This window comes from Carya illinoinensis, chromosome 13 (assembly GCF_018687715.1).
Source record: "Carya illinoinensis cultivar Pawnee chromosome 13, C.illinoinensisPawnee_v1, whole genome shotgun sequence".
NCBI classification, from domain to species: Eukaryota; Viridiplantae; Streptophyta; class Magnoliopsida; order Fagales; family Juglandaceae; genus Carya; species Carya illinoinensis.
The window spans coordinates 9,002,631-9,020,225 of record NC_056764.1 but is presented as its reverse complement, the minus strand read 5'-3'; the positions used below and the strand labels follow the sequence as shown (position 1 = coordinate 9,020,225).

Genomic DNA, 17,595 nt, shown 5'->3' with positions numbered 1-17,595 from the left:
TAATTAAGATCCCATTGTGTGCCACTCGGCCAACTATCTCAATCTTTTTGCAGGGATGTTTACTCACGTGGATCCAATCCTTAAACTGGTGATATCGGAATATCCCAAGCATATGAAACAGCTTGCTTCTTTAAAGTAAAGGAAAAGGTGTTGTTTTTGGATCATCCAACTTTTCGGTCTTAATAAATTTGCTTGAAATGTGACATAAATGATGTTTTCTCAATCTTTATGATCATAACAATTAATGACTTGCATGGCCAAAGTAGCTGGCGAGGAAGGACAAATGTAGTTGAAGTTAGACAAAATTCTTCGTTTTCTCTCTCCAGCAAAAGCGCTCTCTTAAAAAATCTTATATTCTCTGTCCAGAAGGTGCCGAACCCTCCTCCTTTCTATCTAGTGTAGATAATTTTCTACTATGTTTTTTCTAGTTTTTTCTAAATTTTCCAACAATAGCTTAGAGAACAATTTACTATTTTCGAATCATCGTCACGCACCACACCACAAGACTCGCTAGTCACCAATTCTTCGAATGGAAGAAGAAAAACATCGAAAAGAGTGAGTGGACCTCACGCACCACCACACCACGGCAAGTCTACCACCAACATTCACGAGCTGCATTTTTGGGGTTAGCGGCTTTGGATCTCTTAGATCGAACCAACATCCAATCTCCTAGTATGGCGCGTGATCCTCACACTTCACCATAGTTCTTGGTGGTCTCTTGCCGACGATTCAACGTTAGTCCAACTTATTATTTTTCCATGTTATTGTTCATCCTGATAAAATATGTAAAAAAGATAGTGAAAGTCTTCTTCAGTCAATCCAGACCAGCAACATGTAGCTTAGATCTTTGTATTATAATCCGTTTATCAAACTGTATCAAAACCGTTTCATACGATTTCTCCTTGTGGGAAATGGATGGGGGTCAAGTCCTTGGTCCCAGATCTCTATTTTTCTCTTTTTCCTATGTTGTACCAGTTGGTTTGGGATAAATGTCGAGGTCTCTCACCCGGTTATTTCTTATATTCTACAACTGTTTTATATATTTATAATATGCTTTATTAGAAAAAAAATAAAATTCGAACTTGAAGTTGGATACCATTTGTCATTTTTCAATTTTTGTGAATCAACATTGATATGTGTAACGAGAAACACTAGTATGCTGCCCGGAGTATATCGCTCCACTTGACTGCTGTCTCTTTATTTTTATTTAGTGGTTAAAGAAGTGATTTTAAATATATTAGTATATTTTTTTACTTAATAATTAAGAAAGTGATTAAAAAATGTGAAAAAAGAAATTAAAAAAAAAACCTGGACAATGCTCCAGGTGGCATTGCCAGGTCCTATGTGCAACATAATTGTTACTGTTCATGAATTGTTCATCTCATAAATTGCAATTATGCAATTTCGATTACCAATTCATTATAGAGTAATCAAACCAAAAAATGCACGACATGTTGACAGTTTCGATTACCAATTCAAGCCTGCTTTTAACAGCTTAAAAATATTTTTAAAGAAAAAAAAATTATATTTTTGGTTAAAAATTGTCGCGTTTAAAATATATATTATCAAATATTAAAAATAATTTAATTGTAAAATAAAACTCTAAAACTAGAAGTACCGTTCTATGAAAAGCTATATAAGTGTGTCAATAAATAAGCTTACAGATAATTTTTTTTCTAATTTTAATTGTTGTCTTTCATTATTACTATTATTAAATCTAGAAAGTATATAAAATAATAATAATAATAATAATAATAAAAACATTAAATTGAGAAGCTTGATTTAAGAACGAGAATCGCCGTAAGATCATATCCAATCAGCGATTGTAAAGTGAAGATCTGAATAAGATGGGATCACCAAAATCGTATATCTGCATCGTAATAACTAATAATGATACTTTGGGCGTGAAGGACTCTTCATCCATTCCATGCCCCGATCCTTTGAATCTTTTATTCCTTTTAATGCTCTCCTTTTCTTTTTGAGCTAAAAAAAGTATGAACTTTGATCTTAGGCGTGGTCCCAAAAGCAGATCTTCTTTTTCTTTTTGTTTTAAATAGTTTAAGGATCTTTTCAGTTTCTTTTCTGTAAAAGAGTATTAAAATAAATCATATAATTTCTAAAAAATTATTGGATTTAACGGCAATACTATATATTTTTTCTAAAAAAAGTAGATGTTATTATTAAAAAAATATTTTTTTAATGTAAATTTCATATTTATCTATTTTTTTAAATAGAATATAAAGTGATTACATATGCTAAGATTATAAATATTATTTTTATTATAATTTAAATACAATAAAGTAAATAAAATTCAGAGGAAGTACTCCGCATTGGATTTTTTCTTCAAAATGGTGAAAAAAATGTTATATTTTAATTACCTACACTTAATCAAGATTATATATTACAATCTCATCTATTTTTTATTCTAATTTAGATTGTGAGTTTTTGTATAATTTTTAAAGTTTAGAAAGTAGGAATTTGGAGATGGATTATTAAATTAGTTTTACAGTATTTATAAAATATTTTTGGATAGGAAAAATATAATTACAAGTATAATTATATATTAATCTGTATATTAATATGATGTGATTGATTAAAAAATAAATTTTATTAAAAATAATATTAATTTAAATTTTAAATATAAATAAATTAATATTAAAATATAGATTAATACGTGATCATAAAATTATGAGTGAAGCCCTTTGCTTTCTAAAGGAGAATTTGAGTGGTTGTCACCATCAATGGCCACATGGCTAATTGTGATAGAATGGTACAGCATCGAAAGCCACAATACTACCTCCAAATTGGCTCCAATTTTGGTACTCTGGAGGGAAAATGAGAGAAACAGTAAAGAAAAAAGTGTTTGATTTGATTGAGCAATAATAAACACTGGTAGTGGTGATAAAAAGGCATTCGATAATCATAGTTACAAACTCACATCATGCGGCCTTATTGCCTTTTTTGTTTTTTTAATCTCTATTACGACATTGTCCTTAGTATATGAATATATTTTTTATCTTGCCATTTATAATTAAAAATATTTTAGTTATAAAGAAAGAGTTATGTTATTTATAGTTATTTTATATAATTTTTTTATACACTTTATTAATATAATTTATCAAAACAGTTATTTTATATTTTTAAAAAATAACGTAACCTATCACATCAGTAAAATATGTAAATAATACACAAAATAATTAGACATAGAGTTTTTTCATAAAGATTACGCTACTGTATTGCTTGCAGGTTACAGCACTTATATTTTTTTTCATTTTTCTTTTCATATTTTTTTAATCACTTTTTTAATTATTAAGTAAAAAAATATATTAATACACTTAAAATTACTTTCTTAATTATTAAGTAAAAAATGACCAGCAGTCAAAATTGGTGGTCGAGCCTAGGCGATAAAGCGGCATTTTCTTTTTATAAAGAAATATCACAAAATAAAGTCATAAATTAACATGGTTCTCTATAATCTGTTAAATTCTAAAACTACTTTTATCATAAAAAATAAATTTAACATATCATATGAAATCATGTAATTTTGTAGGTTTATTTTTATAAAATATATTTATGAATGTAGCATTTATTAGCACTATTTTTGCCTAATATAAGACTAGTAATAAAAAATTTATAAAACATAAAAAAAATTTGAAAAAAAACATATATACACTATGACTTCATTTGAAAATAAATTAAATTTTAAATTTATTTTACAAATTAAGTGTTGTACTATTAATTATTGAGAAAATCTATTTAACACATTTTTTTAACACACCCATGATGTGGAAACATTTCAAGTTAACCATGCAAAACAAATGATTATTATTATTATTATTATTTTTAAGTTATAATGGGTCTTACTCTGCTTTTTAGAAAAACTTTAAGTTTTAACGGGAGATTTTAATAGTGAATTGAGATGAAATGAAGTTAAAAATTAAATAAAATTTTATTTTTTAATATTATTTTTATTTTAAAATTTGAAAAATTTAAATTATTTATTTATTCTGTTTAAGAATATAAAAAAATATATATAATGATTAGATAATATGAGATGAGTTGAAATACTTTTTAAATCCAAACAAGACCTTAATTATTTGGTGTCCTTCAAACTAATTTAAAAAGAAAAAAAAATTAATTAACACAATAAACATCCATGTTGGGGGCAGGGGGGATGGGAGTCTCAGCTCCATCCTCCCTTCCTTCCTCCCTCCTTCTTTCTTTTCCTTTTTTGGTTTTTTAGTTTAGATTTGGGAGGATACTCTTGTTTTGATGTTGAATAAGCTCTCGGGTGAAGGCCGAAGGTGGAGCTGTATCGTCGTGACTCAAGCACCATGGCCAAGCCCTTGGTTTCACCCCTCTCCGGATGTATATGGCGACGTGTGGTGGTCGGTTTGGCATCTGGTATTTTAGGGTGAGTGGCAGAGCGGTGGCTCTGGTCTATTGGGATGGTCTCTCGCGGACGTGCAAACCGTTGTGGGGTGGCTGGATGGTTTGCGGTTGCTCTGTTTTTTGGCTTAAAACAGGGGTGGCGTGGGTTGGGGTTGTATCACAGAGGGCTGCTCTCGTGGTGGTCAGCCGCTGGAGTGCTGGAGTGGTCTTGGTGCTGCAGGATCGAGGGGGAGGTACGTGAGAGGTGCGGAAGTGAGGGCCGACCAGTATACTGGGGCACGACTGAGCAGAAACTCATCGGTGTGGCGTGGAGGATGCGGTGTGAGCTGATCTGAAAACTTCTATCATGAGAGCAGTTTTTTGTTCGTTGCTTTTGGACGGTTTCATGCGTGGATGATGAATCTTCAGTGATGAAGACGGGCGGCGGCAGTAGATGGAAAAGATGAACCCTAATGGGTTGGGTCCCCACGTGCTAGCTGGGCCTTCGGCTTAGGCTGGGCCTTTAGTTTATTAGACCAGTCCAGTTTTTTTGTTTTTCTGTATTTTCTTTTATTGGTTTGTTTTAGTTTTATAATAAATAAAAAATAGACTAGTGTCCCATTTTCTCTTTTGGAGGAATATGAGTGTTTGTCCTACTCCTCTTTTGGAGGAAGGTAGGTGGTAGTACTCTCCCTCCTTGGGAGGAGAGAGTGTGGTTGTACTCCTCCTCTTTGGGAGGATGAAGCTTGGGTGTACCTTTTTTCTTTGGAAGAAATGTCGTTTTATCTCTACTTAGACAGAGTGCTTTCTCTTTTGACTGCTGTCAGGAGAGGAGGTGTAAAAGTTTAGACAATGTCCGTCACAAAGAAATTTGTTGGCGGGGGAGCCCCTAACAGTTGAGTAGTTTTGGCTGATAATATAGATTGTCCTGTATTGATTAATCACAGATGTAACTTCAGTTTCAGTGAATGAAATTAAAGCCTATTCTAAAAAAAAAAAATAAACATCCATGTCAAAGAGGTGCTTGATATATTTTAAATATAATTTTATTTTATAAAAAATAATTTGTGCAAATTGAAAGGAATGATCTCACTTTTTTTAAAGATAAACTTATAGGGTAGCACTACAGCACTGATCTAGAAATTTTTCCAACACGTGTAGGCTTTTTTTCTTTTAATTTATTTTTTAATTATTTAAATATTTAAAAAAATCACAATATTCTTAAAAATAATTTCTTAATCACTAAATAAAAATAAATAAATAAAAACTGTTGAGACCCATGTCGGCCGTCGGGGACGCATTATCCCATATCATGCTCCAAACTTGTATCTATGTCACTTTTTTAAGAATAAAGTTACATATATCATTATTTAAATCAAAATAAAAAACAAATCGATAGAACAAACAAATAAATAAGAGGAAAAATACTTGGGATACCGATGGGGGAGCTCTCACTCTTTTTTTTTTTTTTTTTAATTTAAATTTAATGATTAAGTAAATATTATTTAATAATATTGTAATTTTTTTTAAATATTTTAAAAAGTTAAAAGAAATAATAAAAAAAAAAACCACTAGCGAGATGAGACAGCGGAATCCCAAGCACCGTCAAATAAATCGATACGGCCCAGGATCATCCTCTCCCGCGCCTCTCTGATGTGACCGCGTCATATCGGGTCGGCCTTTTTAGCCGTCTGATCAAAACGATTGGTCGCTCTCTCTCTGCACTCTGCTTTGACTACATATACCGTACAAAAAACAAACGAGCTCCAGCCAGAACCACACTCACTCGCAGACAGACTCTCTCTCTCTCTCTCTCTGAGGATCTGTGGAGCTCTGTTGATTGTATCCCTTTTTGCTGATACTCTCTACGGCTTTGGAGTTTGGGGAAGAAAAAGGCTAGCATTGGGATAACGAGGCAATCGATTTCTCTGTTTTTTTTGTGTGTACGACTCTTTTCTTACTCCTGAACTATGCATCGACCGAACTATGCACCGACAGGCGTTACTTCGTCTTTGAGCTGCTGGAACTTCCGTTAACGGCAGTTCTTCGCCTCTGCATTTCCGATACTGATTCTGGTATGACTTTCTGTCTTAGTTTTAGTGAGAAATCCCCAGAAAAGCTTTTTGTTTGCTTTGATGGAAATTTGGCTTGCCATGGCTTTGTATAATGTTTATCCTAGGTTTGGATTTGTTGCTTGTTTTGGAAATGCTATGTTCATCATAATTTTTGTTCTTTTTTTTTTAAACTCTGGATTTGCTTTTTTAACTTGAATTTGAGAGAGAGAGAGAGAATCTCATTTTTTGACATTTGAAACATCTGTGCACTGTTTGGTATTCCAGGAAAAGAAACATTTATTATCTTTCTTTTGGAGACGCGACCGAGACCCTACTCTTTAGGATTTTGAAATTTAAGTTTGCTCTGGCTTTCGTATAGCTGGAGAATCGTTGTCTGTTTCGTTACTTGTGGCTTATCGTAAAGAATTCGAAAGTGGGTTTTCATGGACCACCCGATTTTTCTTTAATCTTTTTGGCTTTGAGTGTATGTTTATCCTGTTTAATGCTTGTCCGTGTACTGCCTATTGTCATCTTTCATTCCGAACTTCTTTTTCTCTACGAGAGTTAAAATTTGTCTCATCATTTAGATGCGGCTGATGATAGCGTCTTTACTGGCGCGTCCTGGTTCTCGGTACGGGCGAACTGTGTGGATAATAACCAACCGCGCATTCTTATGCATCGTGAATGCAAACAAAACGAAAATACTGATAGCAACTAGAAGACCCGTGACCACTAAAATTGTTCAGTGACCTTGCGTTTTGGTTTGGGAAATGCAAAAGAGGTAGTGGGGGAGGAGGTCTGTTAGCAATCCATATTCAATTTCTTCTCCAATGGGATGTAAAAAGGTCTGTTACACACTTGCAAGATGTATACACGTATTGAACCCAGTAATCTAACCGGCAGCGTGCCGTAGTTTGAAGATTTGATTGTGGCTGAAAGGTTTGTGTAATTAATGAGGAACAGCCTGTTAGAGAAGTATATAGGACATATATCAATTTGTTTCTAGTTCATTTTTCTCCTTCACGATCAATTAAATTCCCATTGGTAGTAGAAAACTAAGTGATCACAGTTGCAATGAAATGACTGATCCTATCTCCAACTCCAAATCAACCCACTACTGGATAAAATCCTATACACATTTAATTAGAAAATTTGGTAAAGCTAGTAAATTGTATTGGACCTGTAAAGAGTAATGAACACATAATATTTTTCCAGCCTCTTTGCTTTGATTTCAATGCAGATTTTGGAAAAAAGAATCATAGAAATTGAAATCATATATGCCATAAAAAAATAAAAGAAAATAAAATTGAACTCATATAAGAAATTGGCATGCATATTGCAACTTTTTTAAGACGGAAGTTCTATTACTTATTTTGTTAGGATTCTGTGATTATGGGACAATGAAAAAAAAATCCAAAAGCTTTTAATTTTTACAAATTACATGTTTTAATTTTTTGAGTTCTCAGAGGTTCATATTAATTACCTATATGGTCAGAAATATGCTGCATAAGTTATATGTTATGGATATTGCTCAAGTATGGTGTTCGAAGAATTCTCAATCTCATGTTTTGACTTCTTATTGTGAGGTGTTTCCTGAATAAGAGTAGCTCATTAAATTTTTTGTTGTTGTAGTAAATACTGTATAATGAAAATGTGGTTTGGAAGTCAGTATCTCTTTGTTGGATGAGGTAAATTATGGTTGGTGGCCTTTCCATTTGCTAAGAAAACTTTTGCTTCTTGTTAAAGGAGTTGTGATTTGGGTTGCTTGCCTTGTTGGCATAGTACCTTCTCTCAGGATCAGTAAAAAGTAGGTAATCCTTCATCGTAGCATAACCTCTCTTATCTTCAAAATTGTGCTGCATGTAATTATGTAAAGGCATGGATGTCGATTTTTTTTTCCATTTTGTCATGGTATCTTTCCATTCTTCCCTCTTTTGCCTGGAGGATTGTGTCATAGTAAAAAATTTGCCTTTTATCTCCAGAGAGGTCTGCTTCTATGTGAATTCGGTCTGAGATTTGCAAAAAAAATATTAGGACATTCTTCGTTGCAAATTTCTGCACAGCAAGAAACCGATCATTGCAATTGCTGGTGGAAACCCCAGAAGATATCTGGTCTATGGAATATCATTCAGAGCTTAAAAGCAATTCAAGTGATCAACAACATCTAGAAACTTCTGGGAAGCTCTTACTGCCCCAAGCAAGTCAAAGTGTAAAGCTGCGAGAAAGGGTAAAACCTGAAACGCCTAATCTATCGTATTCTGATCTTCATCATGAAATTACTAAGAATGCAACAAAGGACATCCAGCCCAAATCTTCAGATAATCTCCAAAAACAACAGAATGGTAGGAAGGCAACGGAAGAAGATGAACTTGTGAAGTACATGTCAAATTTGCCAAGTTATCTGGAGAGAGGAGAGAAACTCCAGGAGAAAGTTTTAAATGTTGGGGTTCTTGACTGGGGGCGTCTTGAAAAATGGCACTATGGTCATAAACAGGTAGCAGATGAGAGCAGCCAGTATTCACAATCTAGTAGCAGCACATCATCATCATCATTTTCGACGGATGGTTCATCTGCTCATTCTAGCAGAGGTCATAGCCGCTCTCCTGCTCATCCAAGGACACGACGTACTTCATTGCATTGCCATCTGATGGAATCTCCAATAGAAGATCATTCTCAAGATGTCCAAGCCTTCAGGGAAAGTGCTGTAAAGTTTCAAGATCTTAAATCAGCAGAGAGTAACATCTTGAGTGGGCAGCGGAAGTTCATAGATCAGCCTCTTTGTAATACAGTAATCAAGCAGGAGTACAAGAGAAAGGATCCAGACCCAAAGATTAATCAAGATGGTGGATTTATCCCAAACAACCTGAATTATGAGGTGGCATCATGTACAAAGTTAAAGAAAAAGATTCAAGATGGAGAAATTAAGAAGAGAGCGGAGAAGGTACGAGAACCAAAATCAAACAATATTGATCAAGATGTCTCTGCAAAATGTGAAACTGTTGTTCTCCTTCTGCCAAGGGATCTCCCCCAAAAACATCAATCCGGAATGACCCAGTTTTCTGATTTGACAGCATTGTTAGGTCGAAGATCAGCAGAAGCAAGTCAAAGGAGATTCTCTGAGAGATCTAAGGAGATATGCCGTGAGGTTAATTCTGACATCCCACATTCATGCCCGCTGCCTTTTGAAGTTGACAGTGAACACACTCACTTAAAGCAGCCTGGCACCATAGATGTGGAGAGTGTCAGCTTTTCATCTACTACATCCATCCCAATGTCACGTTCAGCTAAAGTAGGAATCAGTCCATCAGGAATCAGTCCATCCAGATCCAGAAATTTTGGAGAGAAAAAATCGACTGTAATATCAACAAACAAAACAAATGAACCTTCGAAGGGGTCAGACTTGAACGTAAACAAATTTACAGATGAAAAAGTAAGAAGCACTTCACCTTTCCGCCGACTTAACATTGGTTTGGGAAAGATGAGCAGAAGTACCAACACCCAAGAGGGTCTAGATACACAGCATACGAGCTCAAAATATACTTCAGATAAAACTGTGGCTTATGCTTGCTCAGATATGTCAAACAATGATAAACCCAATGCCACAGGCAAAGCCAGGTCCAGCCCTCTGAGAAGGTTACTTGACCCATTACTGAAGCCAAAGGCAGCCAGCTGCCATCACTGTGTGGAACCATTACAGAGAGAATCAATATCAATGGATGGAGCCTGTAAAAATTCTGGTGGAAGATTAGATTCTTCAACTGTGGACTTTGGGAAATTAAAATCAGAAACAATGGTTCAAGCTCTTCTGCGAGTTGCGATTAAAAATGACCAGCCTCTGATCACATTTGCAGTTGACAATGGCAGTGATATTCTTGCTGCCACAATGAAGAAGTTAAGTGCCTCAAGAAAGGGTGACTACAGCTCAATTTATACATTCTTCACCATTCGAGAAGTCAAGAAGAAAAATGGGAGTTGGATGAATCAAGGAGGCAGAAGCAAAGGCAAAGGTCCTAATTACATTCCTAATGTCGTTGCGCAAATGAAGGTTTCTGATTCTGAGTTTTCCAATTTGATTGGACAGCCTTGTATGGATCACTTCAGTACGAGAGAATTTGTTCTGTTTTCTGTGCACCTAAATCAAGAAGATCAACAAACTTCTGATTTCCAGCCAAATGATGAGCTTGCAGCTGTTGTTGTCAAAATTCCAAATTGTATCACTAGAAGTTCCATAATAGGTTCAAAAGAGTGGTTGCCTGGGATGGGAGGTTATTCCAGCACTGGGGAACATACCAAGAAGCTGCCTTTCATCGGTATTAAGGATCTTTTTAGTGCAACAGTCATACTTCCAAGTGGTGTGCATAGTATACCAAGTAAGGGAGGTCCTTCATCGCTGTTCGAACGCTGGAAATCTGGGGGATTATGTGACTGTGGAGGGTGGGATTTGGGCTGCAAACTTCAGATTCTTACTAACCAGAATCATAGCAATAAGAAATTGGGTTCATCCAAAACTTGTTCTACAAGAGATAAAATTGAGCTTTTCTGTCAGGTACTAGCCTCTTGCTTGGACAATTCTGATGTCCACTGTATTATACCAGTGACTACCAATAATGACACCTTCAATTTTTTTTAATTGTCCAGTACTCATAAAAAAATTGTTAATTGTCCACAGGAAGGAGTTCACTTAAACCAGCCCCTCTTCAGTTTGGCTCCATTCAAGGACGAGATATATTCAGTTGAGTTCAATTCTTCCCTCTCAAATTTACAAGCATTCTCCATTTGTATAGCAGTTTTAGACAGTAAGAAACCATGTGAGCTTTCAGAACCAACCGACTCTTCTGAAGGAAAAACTTTGGAAGAAACAATATCAATGCAAAACGATAGAATAAAGGCTCCAGATCAAAGTGAAGAACTTCCTGCAAGATATGTCTCATATCCACCCCTTTCTCCGGTTGGGAGGGTGTAGATTCATGTGCAGAATCATCTTGCAGGTAACAGTGATGGTTTATGTCAATATTTTCTGTTGGCTTGTTGGGCTTCTGTGTGGATCAAAGCCACTTTGTGATTGGTATTTTCAGCTGAATAGAAAATGATCTTGAAACTCATCGCGTCCTCTATAGTGGCAGGATAAGTACCCGGAGCCCCTTGTGTATTTTGTGTTACTTACGACTAAAGAAGCAATAACAAATGTACTATGAGAGAAGCAATCTTCATCAATTTTAAGTATGCATATTATGAGTGAATCGTATTTTACTTTCTTGAACCTTTAAAACTTAGTTTTACTATTGCACTGAGTTGTATGTATGTTTAGAGGATTATCAATCCAAACACTTATTTCTACACACGCTGGATTAGAAATTTAGAAAAGTTCAGTCCAAGGTCCCATCTGAAGCGATATGTTGTGGAGCAGTTGTCTCTGATGGAAGGTTTTTAGCAATGTGTAATGTTCGAGCAAGAGGTGAAAAAGTGCTGCACTTTTCGTGGCTGTACCGTTAAGAAAAATATGTGGGGCTTTTTTGCTTCTAGTTAAAAGCAATCACAGTCGTGGTAGGAAAGGAGAATTGGAACTAGGTGTCCCACTTGTCTGGGGTGGGTAAGGTTTGTTGTATGCAGAATGTTTGGGACTACTTGAATGGACAACCTTATCAACTTTTCTTCGAAACTTGTGCATATGTAATGTGGTATAATAGCATGGTCTCTTCATTTCTAAGAATAAAAATTGTCGTCGAAAATGATAATACCCAAAAATCGGGCCAACTCTGATTACACATGTTTTTAGCCTTTGAATCGATTCATGCATCTTTCTGTTAAGAGCCTTCATATGTATATCGGCCGCTCGCTTTCTTTTCAGTGCCTAGCTCTGTGTCTTAAATCTTAGGCTGTGTTTAGAAGATAAATCTAACTCATCTCAATTCATCTCAAATTAATAATTATAAAATTTTACTTTTTAAAATTTTTCATAAAAAAATTAAAACCGTCTCAATCTATTTTATACATTTTAATTTAAAAAGTTAAACTTATTTCAACCTAAAAAAGTTAAATATATCTTGATAGAATTTACAAAATATTACTATTTATAATTCATCTCAACATTCAAATGTGGCATTCTATCACATTACCGCGGATGAATTATAAGAAAATTTTAGATTATTTAGAGGTGAATATAAAATAATATCATCCATATTATTTAAATAGTAATATTCGATTTGAAAATTTTAAATTTTAAGATATTTATCTTTTAAATCAAATTGTCATATAAACATTTTACTGTATGTGATTATAGAATTTTTCAATTAAAAATTATAACCGTAAAATTGCTATAAACACAATTATTTTATAATTTTTATACAAGTTTTTAATAAAAATTATTATTTTTAATTCAAACTAATCAAAGTCAAATAAATTTAAAATCATTTTACACGGTATGTATATGACTTTATTCTCGACTGCCTCCACCGCCCTCCTCCATTCGGTTCTTACATGTAAAAGAGTGTGCGATAGAGACTTTTATAATCTGAGAATTAGTTGAAATCCATTGGTGGATTAGATTAGATTCTATATCTGCTCTCATCGAAGTTTGAAGTGATTTCGGAGATAGAACGATAAGAATTCGAATTTGAAGCGATTCCCGTAATCTTCCAATGTACTGTGGTTTCATACTTTTATTGTCCAATTTAATGATGCTTACTGCCGAGCTCTAACCTTGAAATCAGAAATGCCAGTTTACTTTTCTCGTAAGGCTCCAAAGGTGGTGCTCTCTCTCTCTCTCTGCTGTTTGTTTTTATATTGTAATTTTTGTGCTCGTTTTTATTCGTAATTGATTTGATGTGAAGCTATGGAGGAAAATATGCATCGAGGCGTCAATAGAGGTTTCTCTCCTTGCAGAAAATTGGAAGGTTGTTCTTGCTGGACTCGTTTTTCAGGTTCCCTTTCTCATGTTACTATTGTATGGCTTTGATGATATTTTTGTAGTTACTATGTTTTGCACTACCGCATCTTTAACACGTATTGAAGATTCCACTCGAATAGTAGCGGGGATGTCTGTTTACCGTTTCCACTCGAACGTTGGAGGCACATCATGTTTTGATCATGGTATTTACTCTTTCGGTTGGTTGGTGATTTTGTTAAGAAACCAAAACAGTTGGATATAAAACGAAGATTGCATAATTATGGTCGTCATTACTATGTATGGTATTAGCACAGGGTTTTTGGTTTGTGTTTGGTGGTACTGTTTGGCCACACAAAATTTTCATCTCAAATATAAAATTATCATCTCATCATTACAATTTTTCAAATTTCCATACAAAATATAATAAATAATTTAACTTTTTTCCTACTTTTTCAAATTTTAAAATAATAATATTATAATATAATATTTTAATATTTAATCTTAAAATTCAAAATTCTCATATAAGAATTCTCAGTGGCCATACTCAGTCTTGGGTGACAAAATATACTTGAGTTTCTTATATTTGCTAACCTTGATGGTTTTATTTGGGAGTTCATAACAGAATGCTCTACTCTACTCTCTCTCTCTACCCAAAATGTTTCGTGTCATTTTTTGTCGTTTGAAATTTTCTTTTGGAACTTCCTTTACACTCTGTTTGGATGTCAAAATAAGAATCATGCAGATCCTTATATAATAGGTTGGTTTCCATTAACAGTATATTCATGGATTGGCTGCTCATGGAGTTCATTACCTTCATCGGCCAGGACCAACACTTCAGGATGTTGGATTCCTTCTTATTCCGGTGGGTGCCACTTTTCATATTGCAGTTTGGTTTCATAATCTTCGATGTAAGATTGTAGTAGCATACATTTGTTTTTTTTTTTTTTTATGTTATTTTAGGAACTCGGTGAGGACAAAGCATATATGAGTGAGACTATATTTGTCTTCATCTTTTGTTCCTTTGTCTTGGTAAGTTTCCCAACATCCACCCTTCTACATAAATTTTTCATTAATACAAAATTGATTTATTTGGGTAGATGCTTCTTAACATAAGTTGTGCGACTAGGGTTGCCCATTTAAACAGTGGAATTTGTTATTTGTTTTCTACGTATGTAATTCATAATTCCATTCAGCTTCTTCTTTTCACTCCTTTCCCTTCTTCTCATTATTCAAATGCAATGCTGAGTTCTCTTTTCTTCTAAGAGATAAACTATGTACTGCAAATAAATATGAAAAAACATATTGTAATACTGCCTCTTGCTAATCAACTGATATCCATTTATTATGGGTCTAATACAATGTTGATTTTCTTGCAGTGGACTTTTCATCCTTTCTTTTTCCAGAGCAAAAGAATCTATACTGTTCTGTTATGGTGCAGGATTCTTGCTTATTTAGGAGTAAGTATGGAGTATAATTGTTGTGATATTATCTCCTGTTGACAACATAAGCTTTAGATGTTACAGTTGCACATCTTCATGAGATTTCCCTGATTACTCTTCCTTCTTGGAAGTGCAATTATAGGCTGTATTTGGCTTTGTTTGAATGAGTTATTCTTGATTTTTATAATTCAAAAGAAAATTAAGAAAGATTTTTGTTCTTGGTGCAATTTTTCCTTGGCATCAGCAATGATAGCTCTGGTATCACATATTCAGTAGCAACATTGCAATCCGTGCTTAATATCTCGTTAGTGTTCTCATGGTTTCAATCCCCAGATATGTTAAGTGTTTATCAAGCCAAGTCAATCATTGAACTCCTTTAAAGCATCTATGGAGTTGCTTTAGTTTATTCTGTTTTTGGTTATTTTTTAGGCTTGTCAAATTCTCCGGATCATGACATTCTATGCAACTCAGCTTCCTGGTCCAAACTATCATTGCCGTGAGGTAAGTCTAAAGAACTTCCCATAATTTGTGGGCAGTGGTGTAGCCTCAGAATTCTTACTGTGGAACAGTCAATAGGAGAATGTATTTTCTCATTTCTAATTTGTGAATAAAGCAATTTTTTTACAATCAAGTACAACTGTCTCTTTCAGGGCTCAAAATTTGCCAGGCTGCCCCCTCCAGACAGTGCACTTGAAGTGATTTTTATCAACTGTAAGACTTAACGTAGTTAACTATTTTTTCCACTCTCAATGCTTCAGTAATTATATAATCATCGCCAGCATGCTCATATGATCTAAATAATGTGCAGTTCCCTGGGGGGTGATATATGGCTGTGGTGATTTGATTTTTTCGTCACACATGATTTTTACGTTAGTATTTGTACTGACATATAAAAAATATGGCACAATAAGGTAAATAGCCATTCTCAATTGCATCTTATGCTTGTTCATGAAAATTAGTGTTTCTCAATTGCATGTATAGGTGGTGGCAGAGGGGCTGACTACATCAGGCATATGAGATTTTTGTCAGATGTATAGCATTATGAAAAGAAGTTATTGGTTTTATTTAGCCCTAACTTTTTGTGCTGTTGTGGGCTTACCCTTGCAGGTACCTTAAGCAATTTGCTTGGCTACTTGCCCTTATTCAGAGCCTCCTTATTATAGCCTCTCGCAAGCATTACACAGTTGACATTGTTGTCGCTTGGTAAACAAAAGAAGGATTCTGTTATGTTATTGAACAGACTAATTGTTATTGTTTTAGTGGTTGTGAACTGTTCTATTCTTATGCAGGTATACTGTAAATTTGACAGTGTTTTTTCTTGACAAGAAATTGCCAGGTTAGCTTTAGTATTAGCATCTTTTTTTTGGAACCTATTTAAGCATTAGGTTCTGGTGGAATTCAAACTTCTTGCCGTTAGTAGCATTAATATTTATTCTTTATGCACTATATGTCCACCACGATTATCCAATGGTTGTATCACTTGTCAGCACTGGACCAAACTTCAACATGTACTTTTAACTTTTGCTGAGAATGCTTAATCTCCATTTGTGGTGACTCCGTTGTCTCCATTTCAGAATTGCCAGACCGTTCAAGTAGCTCTACATCTCCACGTCTACCACCTTGAGAACCAATGGAGAATCTCGAGATCATGAACCGAAAAGAGCTTACAGATTCCTTAATGGGAAAACTGCCTGACAATACATATTTACAGAAATGTCTATGAATATTTCCTATCATCATACCTAGTAAAACTGAGAGTTACTGGATGCTTATTTTCATTCGTATTGAAATTGTAAAGGCCATGTATTTGGAACTTAGGATGCAAAATAAAACGCAGGATAGGAACATAATGTTATGCAGTACATAGGTGACAGCATGAGCTGAAGCTAGCTGTGCTACCGTTAAAATAATGGTTATGTGCCATTGTTCTGTTCAATAATTGATGGAACCTCAACTCTTTTAAACCTTGATAAGCATGATTCGCAGTATTGTTGTATAAAATGCAATTATTAAACTCTCTCCTCCATGTATTTCCCGTCATCATTGTCTTTTGAATGTCTCCCCTTTTCCTCTCGGCGAAGTGCAATTAGTTTGTCTGTGAATTATTGATCGGCAAGTTAAGACAGAGTGTATGTACGAGAACTGTATTTAGGAAATAAAATCAGGTAGAGAAGTGGTGATTATGTACTTCTGGGCTTAAATCCAAGACATCGGCCATGTGGACGGGCGTGACATGTTTTAAAGATCCCTACCTCAAAATTGACGGGCCGATGGGGGTGAAGCATGAAAAAGACGCCGTGTACCACTGGGGACACCATGTCTAGGAGATTTTGAAGGGACGACAACCAGATGAGCTGATGTCTATACTAATAACATGCTAAATTAATTAAGTTTAAAAGCAATATTTGAAACTTCTTAGCAGCAATGACACTGGCTTTCAAATGGAAAGGACTTGGAAAATAAGCATGTGATGCCTTGCTAATTGGAGCTGGCATGAGCCAATAATGCAAACTTATTATTTTTAATATTATTATTATTTTGAGATTTGAAAAAATTGAATTGTTTATTATATTTTATGCGAAAATTTAAAAAAAAAATTATAATGACAAGATGAGATGAATTGAGATATTTTCCTAATCTAAACGTTAGTAGTACGTTGAAACATGATGTATGAGACAGAATATGTTTACATCACATGCTTTCCCTAGTATCGCCCCATCAAAGGTACTATTCCCCTTTCCTTTTTTCTCTATCTTTCCTACTTAATGTGACATCTGCCCTGCTCTGCCCTACCAGCGTCAAATGTAGGAGAAAAACTGAAAAAGAAAGATATCATTATGCCTGC

The 17,595-nt window shown here is 34.6% G+C and overlaps 2 protein-coding genes across 8 annotated transcripts; both read left to right on the top strand.

Annotated features, from left to right (window-relative positions):
- Positions 1-6,080: 6,080 nt before the first annotated feature.
- LOC122291677 lies at positions 6,081-11,665 on the top strand. 3 transcript variants are annotated; one of them, XM_043099537.1, is made up of 4 exons: positions 6,081-6,446; positions 8,408-10,971; positions 11,095-11,157; positions 11,246-11,665. In XM_043099537.1, exons 2-4 carry the CDS (start codon positions 8,542-8,544, stop codon positions 11,309-11,311), a joined length of 2,559 nt encoding a protein of 852 aa, XP_042955471.1. In that variant the 5' UTR covers positions 6,081-6,446; positions 8,408-8,541; the 3' UTR covers positions 11,312-11,665. The 3 variants fall into 3 exon arrangements, with proteins under 3 accessions (XP_042955471.1, XP_042955470.1, XP_042955469.1); XM_043099536.1 differs by having other exon boundaries at positions 6,086-6,446; positions 8,460-10,971; positions 11,095-11,665; XM_043099535.1 differs by having other exon boundaries at positions 6,086-6,446; positions 11,095-11,665.
- A 1,048-nt stretch (positions 11,666-12,713) lies between these two features.
- LOC122291678 (phosphatidylinositol:ceramide inositolphosphotransferase 3) lies at positions 12,714-16,768 on the top strand. 5 transcript variants are annotated; one of them, XM_043099539.1, is made up of 11 exons: positions 12,719-13,170; positions 13,256-13,318; positions 14,087-14,173; positions 14,272-14,340; positions 14,688-14,768; positions 15,180-15,251; positions 15,401-15,461; positions 15,559-15,661; positions 15,858-15,953; positions 16,040-16,086; positions 16,325-16,768. In XM_043099539.1, exons 1-11 carry the CDS (start codon positions 13,138-13,140, stop codon positions 16,372-16,374), a joined length of 762 nt encoding a protein of 253 aa, XP_042955473.1. In that variant the 5' UTR covers positions 12,719-13,137; the 3' UTR covers positions 16,375-16,768. The 5 variants fall into 5 exon arrangements, 4 of the variants coding, with proteins under 4 accessions (XP_042955475.1, XP_042955474.1, XP_042955473.1 ...); XM_043099538.1 differs by having other exon boundaries at positions 12,722-13,170; positions 13,256-13,345; XR_006236730.1 differs by lacking the exon at positions 15,559-15,661 and having other exon boundaries at positions 12,714-13,170; positions 13,256-13,345.
- The last annotated feature ends 827 nt before the right edge of the window (positions 16,769-17,595 follow it).

What these genes read in the sequence shown, in the direction of transcription:
- LOC122291677 (XM_043099536.1), top strand. Translation starts at nt 8,542, where the DNA reads ATGGAATATCATTCAGAGCTTAAAAGCAATTCAAGTGATCAACAACAT. An exon ending in AAATTGAGCTTTTCTGTCAG is followed by an intron (nt 10,972 to 11,094) that starts GTACTAGCCTCT and finishes AATTGTCCACAG; the next exon opens with GAAGGAGTTCACTTAAACCA.
- LOC122291678 (XM_043099538.1), top strand. Translation starts at nt 13,138, where the DNA reads ATGCCAGTTTACTTTTCTCGTAAGGCTCCAAAG. An exon ending in AAAAAATATGGCACAATAAG is followed by an intron (nt 15,662 to 15,857) that starts GTAAATAGCCAT and finishes TTACCCTTGCAG; the next exon opens with GTACCTTAAGCAATTTGCTT. An exon ending in GTTGACATTGTTGTCGCTTG is followed by an intron (nt 15,954 to 16,039) that starts GTAAACAAAAGA and finishes ATTCTTATGCAG; the next exon opens with GTATACTGTAAATTTGACAG.